Source organism: Nicotiana tabacum, chromosome 1, assembly GCF_000715075.1.
Source record: "Nicotiana tabacum cultivar K326 chromosome 1, ASM71507v2, whole genome shotgun sequence".
Classification (NCBI taxonomy): Eukaryota; Viridiplantae; Streptophyta; class Magnoliopsida; order Solanales; family Solanaceae; genus Nicotiana; species Nicotiana tabacum.
Genome location: NC_134080.1, coordinates 23,171,200 through 23,179,382, shown reverse-complemented (window position 1 = coordinate 23,179,382; position 8,183 = coordinate 23,171,200). Strand labels below are relative to the sequence as shown.

Genomic DNA, 8,183 nt, shown 5'->3' with positions numbered 1-8,183 from the left:
AAGCGAACTTTTATTTAAATAGATTTAAATAATTAATTTAAATTATATTAGTACATAATATTTATTTGGACCAATGAATTAAGACAAACAATTCAATTGTGCATCTAAATCTGAGACCTATATATTAATATCAAGAGACTATCACTCTTTGTTTTCTAGAGATATTACATGATATAAATAGATAAAGATCCTGATTAAGAATAAGAAAACCATGATTTCATATTTTATACCACATTACCTTATTATACAGAAAATCTTTTAGAAATACAATCTGAATTAAAAGTATGAATCCCTTCAACATTATCCTTTCAGATGCCATTGATTTGTCATGGTGTGAATTCTTTTTTCATTCAAACAAGACTAACTTTTAAATAATCACCATTTTAACTACATTTCTAACTCAACCAAATATTATCCAAACGCGTAGGTTATTAAATTTGGAAGTTCAAATTTCTTATCCCATTGACAATAAAGAACAGTGATACTATAATTTCCAAACACAGCAGGCCCCTTTAGCATTCAAAAGTCTGTGTTTTCAAACTCATAGTAGGACCCCAAAAAAAGGAAATCACAAAGAAGCAGGACCGAAACGCCACGTAGTAAAACCCACGGGTTTCCAGAATTACCCAAATTCGTCCGTCTTCTCTTCCCTATATAAAGGCGCCATTTGCATACGCATTCCCCCATTTAAAAACTCCTAAACCCTCACTGTTATCATCACGCCCATCGCATTTTGAATTTGGCATATCAAGTTCTCTCTCTGTGTGTCATGCGAAAATGATGTCTCGTCTATACGCAACGGACACTCAGTCGAAATCCTCCGATATCGCCGCCACCGTACTCGCCGCCTCCTCTCCGCTTCAGATCCTCGCCGCGTGCGACGCCGTTGAGTCGTTCTTACACAAGCATACACCTGACCAGTCCCGATGGTTCTTCTCCATCACTTTCCCAACCCTAATTTGTAAACTCTTCGGCTTCGACGACTCAGCTTCTGCTCCGGCTGCCGTCAAGTCTCTCTCTCCTTCCGGCTGGATCGATATTGCCGCTTTATCCAACGATTCTCAGCTCGCAGGTTTGCTTCTCAAGCTCCACGCCTTTCCATTTCTGAGCTAATTATTTTGTCTTTCCTTCCATTTTCTCGGATTAGTCGTTCCGAAAAGGAACAATTTCTTATAATTGTCTCTATTTTATCATCACAATGTTATGCTTTGCAAGTAAAATATTCAGCTACAACTATTTTTTTTTAGAATGTTTTTATAATTGTTCTGTTTTTATCATTAGAATGTTACGGTTTGCAGGTAGAATTTTCAGCTAATTATTTTGTCTTCACTTCCATTTTTTTGCTAGTGTGGAAAATGTACTCGTTTCAAATGCGACTTTGTAAACATCATCAGCTTCCATAAATTTCTCACAATTTCTGTGCTTTTTGGATTTTTTTAATTCTTAATATTGTCATCATTACAATGTTGTGGTTTACAGGCAGAATTTCAGCTATTTAATTTGTTCTCTCTGCCATTCTTTCGGTCACTAACTAAATTACTCATTTTGTGAAGTGAATCCTCTTCATATTCTAGAATTTTCTAACAATTTCCTTTCGAGTTTCAGAATTTTAGGTTTTATACTAACAGTAGTTATGGGTTGTAGGTAGAATTTTCATCTAATTAATTTCTTTTCTCTTGTCATTTGGTGATTACCTAAATTACTCATCATGAAAGTTAATTTTTAAACCTCCTGAATTCTGGCGTTTTCTTACAATTTCTTTATGCTTTATAATATTCTTGATCATTTTATTTTTATCATCCCAAATGTTCTGGTTTAATGGTAGAGTTTTCAGCTAACTAATTTTGATTGATCTGCCATTTTTGGCTGGCTATAGTAAATTACACATTTCCAAAGTGAATTTATAATCCTCCTCTGATTCCAGAAGCTTCTTACTGTTTCTTTATGTTATGCAATGTTTTTAATCATTTTTTAGTTTTTTGGTAACAAATGTTGTTGGTTACAGGTAGAATTTTCAGCTTATTGTCGCCCAATGGCGTGTTGCTATCTTCTATTGCGGCTGCAGATGGGTCGTCTCTAGTTAAATATGTATTTCCTGTTGAAAGGTTACCCGAATGGGTTCGTTATACTGTTCAAAATGATAGAGATTCACGGGTTTTGTCTGATTTATGCCCCTTGTTCAAAAGTAGGTTGAAGGAGGACTCAGTTAAGGGTTCTTCATTTCAGGTTCAGTTGAATGTGTTTGAATATTACATGTTCTGGTTTACCTATTACCCTGTTTGTCGAGGTAATAGCGAGGGTCCTCAAACTGTAAGAGTTAAGAGAAGCAGAAGGTTTAGAATGGAGAATTGGGCTTATTCAATTCCAGGTTTATCAAGCACCAAACGTGGGACGGAGCAGAAGAATGAGGGTAATTTGTATATGCGCCTTTTGTATGCATATCTCCATGCATATGTGCCTGTGGGTGATGTGAAGGCACATCAACCATATAGGAGCTCACTGCTTCATTACTCTTTTGCTTATGACACTCCAGTTGTTGAAAAAGCAGAGTTCTTGGTTAATACACTAATACAATTTTGGTTAGTTGATAATGATTTCTCACCGTTGCCTGTGAATTTGTGCAAATCATTTGGTGTGTCATTCCCTTTTCGGTCAGTACTGGGTGAGAGTCCTCCTACTTCAGGATTAGGCGAAGTAGTAAATGTGTTTGTTAAGTATCTTAATCTGAGTTCAGTTGCACCAACTGATGGAACTGACCAGTTTGACTATACTGAAAGTCCTAGGTGGAAAGTCGGGGGGACATTTAACGCTGTTCAATCTAGAAATGTTGTTACCATTGTGGATTCTGGTAACTCTTGGAACTCGTGGATTCAGAGGCCATTATACAGATTTATATTGAGGACATTCCTGTATTGTCCAGTGGAAAGTTCTATTAAAAATGCATCACAGGTGTTCACCTTGTGGGTTAGTTACCTGGAGCCCTGGACCATTTGTATGGAAGAATTTGCAGAACTTGATGCAAATTTGGGGAAGTCTAATGCAAGTACACTGAAGGAGGTTACCCAGTCAACTCCACATGCCTATACCTCTTCTTGGCAAGTTTTTGTATTAGCTAACTACTTATACTACAGCTCTTTGGTCATGCATTTTATTGGTTTCGCCCACAAGTTTCTTCATACAGATCCAGAAGTGATAGTCAACATGATTTCAAAGGTCTGTTCCATTTTCACATCTTTCCGTTGGTGGTTACTATTGCACGAAAGCTTCCAGTGCATGTTATTTGGGTGTTTGTTGCTATAATGAGTGACTGAATGCATGACATGTGCACGGTCTTAGTTTGGCATGTTTGGTCATCAATTTCTCTGATAGGGCTTCTTTAACTTTCAACTAGCTAAATGAAAACTGCTCCAGATAACATGAGTCTGGTGGTTTCAGTTCAACAGAAACTGTCGATTGTTATTTTGGAAATTACTGAAGATACCAATTTAACCTTTTTTTGGGGGGTTAATTTGAAGTGATTTTGCCCAATTCCTTGATCCTAGAGGGTCTGGGATCCACAACTGCATATCCAGCTCCATATTTTAAACCTGAAATATAAACATTCCCTGCACTAAGATAGATAAGTAATTGGAGAACAAATGAAACATACAGATCGGCCTAGATGCCTGCCATATGTGATGAAACAATTGCTATGCAATGAGTCATTTTAAGAGTTTGGCATAACAAATCGCATGATGTTAGATGACAGAGGAAATTTGTCTTAGTTGCGTTGCTAGAACAATAAATCATGATACACTTGGACGTTGGTGAACTGTAAGATCTGATGACATAGGAGCCTTGAGCTGTGGGATCTTGACTTTGCTAATGTTATGAAAAAATTGTCAACAGACTAGAATTCGCCGGGAGCTGGTGATCAAATTATTTTGAGCCAAGTCCTGTAATCATATGCTTCTCAGAGCATGTGTTGTTGCTTTCCAGTGGTCTGTTAAACTCTGCGTTTGTTGCTTGTCTTTATCCTGATTGACTATCAGATTAGTTAGGTACTCCACATGCTTTTATTTTACTCTCGTTCTTCTCATCCCTTCTTAAACTATGTTTTTTTATGCAGGTGATAAGAATATTAACCTCATCCACAGAACTAATGGACCTCATAAAAAATGTGGACACTGTATTTCATTCGAAACCAACTGGATCATCTAAATCAGTGCTTAATGCTTTGCATAGACATGTTCCTGCTATTCGTGAGCAATTACAGGTACTGTAACTTCTCTTCTTACCAGTTGCTTAATTCATTGATAGCAGCTGGCGCACTTTATGTTGATCTTTTCTCTTAGAGTTATTACCTGGAATGTACTCTCATTTGACCGGTAGAAGCATCTTGTCAGCAAGTGATGATCCCTGCATTATCTTATCTCCATTGTTCCCTGAGCGGGGGTTTATCGGAAACAGCCTCTCTGCCTTTATAAGGTAAGGGTAAGGGCTGCGTACACACTACCCTCCCCAGACCCCGTTTATGGGATTACACTGAGTTTTTTGTTGTTGTTGTTGTTGTTGATGATGATGAGCCCTGCATTGTAATAGTACAGTATGATACCTGTAGATGGTGTGTAGTTCCCTTAAAGTAATGAATGGAAACTAGGAAAAAGATAAGCATTACTTTATATTATTTCATTTATATTTTCCGATCGTCACTTGCAAAATTCCAACCTACCTGTCTGGGCCATTTGGAGAAATGAGTTTGTAGGGCCTGAATCTTGGTTTCTTTTCATGAAGAAAGTGATTTATGTGTACTGCGTTTACCATTATGAAACCTATTATCGTCTTCCTAAAATAGGTCATGCGCCGGGAAATGTATGAGAAACTGTCTCTGATGGCAAGTGTTCTAGGACGAAGATTAAGGGTTTGTAATATAAATGTGCAAGTTTGTCTAATGAGATTCTTCATGCCCAAGCCCCAAGGCCCATCAGATTTTCCATAAAGTATTGTCTTTCTTGTGTGACCTTTCTAGTAAGGCTAAATTCTATGCTTATCCATGTGAGCTCCAATATCACTTCTTTACAATTCTTATGTTCTTTTCCTGTTGTGTCAGGACTGGGAGGACGGCCTATCTGAAACTGATGCTGATGGTTCTTTTTTGCATGAGAACTGGAACAAAGATTTACGACTCTTCAGTGATGGTGAAGATGGTGGACAAAAGTTGCTTCAGGTGATCAATATTTAGCACTCTAGATATCCGTTCCATGTAGGTTGTGCTTGTGTATATATGTTACTAACTCAGTCCAACCTGTTTGTCAGCTCTTTGTATTGCGAGCAGAATCTGAACTGCAATCAATTGGTGGGGAAAATCTTACACAAAACCTCCAGTGTTTGGACAGACTAAAATCTGAGCTTGGCCAGTTATTTGGTGGCCCTATCTTGAAGCCCCTGAATACGCCAGAAATTGTTCAGTGTGAGCACTCGCGAGATGAAATCTTTACACCCAGAAGTTTTGGCAACAGAACAATGGCCGATATTAAATACAAGGGTGATTGGATGAAGCGGCCCATCTCAGATGATGAAATCGCGTGGCTGGCAAAGGTGCTTGTAAAGCTATCAGGCTGGTTGAACGAGAGTCTTGGGTTGAGCCAGGTCGATAACAGCCAAGAGGCTCCTTCTTGGTCATACGTTGACTTGTCCAGTGATGCAAGGAGTGTATGTGGACCGACGGAGATGATTAAAGTTGTGTTGTGCTCTTTCATTTCCTGGCTTCTCGTGTTACGCGTGTCTGGGGTGAGGTTCATGAGAAAGCATGGCTTCAGGGTGAATCTCAGGGTCTTCGCATCAAAGAAGGTAGTAGTGATGTTGCTTATCGTTGGTGCTTTCAGTCTACTCAAGAGGGCCTTTGCAGAGTCGGGCAATGTGTACATGGTAAATCAAGCAACACAGTAAGAAGGTTACGAAGATAGGTATAGGAGTGAACGAAAAAAGAATAGAAATACGCAGAGCAAAAAGAAACGAAATTAAAAATCTGCTGTCTTCCAAAGTTTTGTTTTGCTTGTAAATGAGCTTATCTTGTGCAGCATGGAGTATTGATATAACAACCTTTGTTTGCAGCGTTGAGTCCTTCGACTCAGTATTGATATTGTTCTTGCTCCTAGCTGATGCTATAAGCTTTAGGGGTCGTTTGGTTGGAATACGATTTATACCGGTATAAGTTATAGTGTGATAAGTTATGCTGGGATTGTTGTTTATTCATTATTTGGTCTGTTGTATTAGGAATAATTGCATAATTTCTAAGAAGAAGGTATAAATTGTACCCGTGCTAATTACTCCACGTTCTATAAGGTATAAGTTATCCCGGTGTTAAAATTAATACCGGAATAACTTATACCTGGTTTGCTAATCAAACAGAGTATTAAGGTGACATTAAATTTTTATACTACCTTTATACCTTCTTATACCTCATACCAAACGATCCCTTAATGTGCCTTATCGAGTCCTGTGCACCTCAAATTGTCAAGAGCTGTGTCTCCTTCGGTCACAAGTAGGATTCACAAAAAATATAGCCTGTCGCAGATAACTACTAATAACTATTAAATTTTTCACAGTGGCGATATATTTATATAGCATGTACATAAGTACATTAAATTGGTCATTTGGGGCAAAAGGCAAATTCTTTGCTTTTGGTTTGTTTTTCAAAACATGTTCGTCGAATAGAACAGTTGTTTTTTTTTTTTGTGTAAAAACAATTTTGGTTTTCTTTTAGAAGAATCATTTCTATTGTATCAGAGCCATTGAGGAAGTACGAATTAATTATTCTTGTTTTTAACTTACTTTTATGTGGCATTGATAGATCAAACTTAGATATATAGATATATGACTTCTTTTATATATATATTTCTTAAATCTTATACTTTTTAAAGAAGATCTCTTAAGGTTGGCTCCGTGATCCTTTCGGATCTGCACTGTAAGCAATTTTTGTGAGAAAAGTGGATATGATAATTCTCAGTTGGCCTGCAGATGACTATTTATAACCTTTGAGTCATCATTTATCAACCCCCTCTCCAGAATTTCCATAAAAAATGGCATATGAGAGTCATCCTAATTGTCAAAAAGTCCTTTACTTTGGATATCATTGCCTTATTTGGTACAGGTGCGGATCTTAACTGTATACAAGAAGGGCTCATTACAACCAAATTCTTTGAAAAACCCAAAGGTCTTAGACCTGCTAATGGCGGGAAACTAGAAATTAGCTTCAACCTTTCCAATGTTGAAGTTAGAACCTCCCTAAGAAATTCTCTATTGCCAGCCTCAAATTCTTGCCTATTAGTAAGCGACTTTACTAATCCAGTTATATTAGGTACTCCATGAGCTCATACCTTTTATAGTAACAAAACAAGCATTCTAATCGAACGTATAGGAGGTAGAACCTTTCTTCCTTTTGATAGACCACCAATGGCCAAGTTCTTGTCTACCATAAAAAGTAAAGAAGCACAGATCAATTTTCTCAAAGAAGAAGTAGCGTTCCAAAGGTTACAACAGCAACTTCGAGATTCTTCTCTCCAGTCCAATATAAAAACTTTAGAAATCAAAATCCAAGAAGAACTTTGTGCTGATTTACCTACAGCCTTTTGAAATCGCAAGAAACACATTATTAGGCTCTCTTACGAACCTGACTTTGATGAAAAAACCATCCCCACAAAAGCTCGTTCCATCCAGATGAATCACGAACTAACCATTCATTGTAAAAAAGAAATCGATGATCTTCTTGAAAAACACATCATCTCTCAAAGCAAATCCCCTTGGAGTTGTACTTCCTTTTACGTCAATAAAAACTCTGAAATTGAACGAGGTGTCCCTCTGTTAGTCACCAATTATAAACCTTTAAACAAGGCATTTCGCTGGATTAGATACCCTATTCCAAACAAAAAGAATTTACTTCAAAGGCTTTATGCTACAAGTATCTTTTCAAAGTGAGATTTAAAATCAAAATTTTGGAAAATTCAAATAGATCCTAAGAAAAGGAATAAAACTGCTTTTACAGTACTATTTGGACAATATGAATGAAATGTAATGCCATTTGGTTTAAAAAATGCTCCTTCTGAATTTTAAAGGATAATAAATGATATTTTTAGTCCTTTTTCAAAATTTATTATTGTTTATATTGATGATGTTCTAATATTTTCTACTAGTATAGATCGGTA

At 37.1% G+C, this 8,183-nt stretch overlaps 1 protein-coding gene across 1 annotated transcript; it reads left to right on the top strand.

The window, feature by feature from the left end:
* Positions 1 to 674: 674 nt before the first annotated feature.
* LOC107766971 (uncharacterized) lies at positions 675 to 6,212 on the top strand. The gene is made up of 5 exons (XM_075247055.1): positions 675 to 1,072; positions 2,006 to 3,213; positions 4,109 to 4,255; positions 5,090 to 5,206; positions 5,296 to 6,212. The coding sequence occupies exons 1-5, from the start codon at positions 778 to 780 to the stop codon at positions 5,926 to 5,928; spliced, it is 2,400 nt and encodes a 799-aa protein (XP_075103156.1). The 5' UTR covers positions 675 to 777; the 3' UTR covers positions 5,929 to 6,212.
* The last annotated feature ends 1,971 nt before the right edge of the window (positions 6,213 to 8,183 follow it).

What these genes read in the sequence shown, in the direction of transcription:
- LOC107766971 (XM_075247055.1), top strand. Translation starts at nt 778, where the DNA reads ATGATGTCTCGTCTATACGCAACGGACACTCAGTCGAAATCCTCCGAT. An exon ending in CTATTCGTGAGCAATTACAG is followed by an intron (nt 4,256 to 5,089) that starts GTACTGTAACTT and finishes CTGTTGTGTCAG; the next exon opens with GACTGGGAGGACGGCCTATC. An exon ending in GTGGACAAAAGTTGCTTCAG is followed by an intron (nt 5,207 to 5,295) that starts GTGATCAATATT and finishes CCTGTTTGTCAG; the next exon opens with CTCTTTGTATTGCGAGCAGA.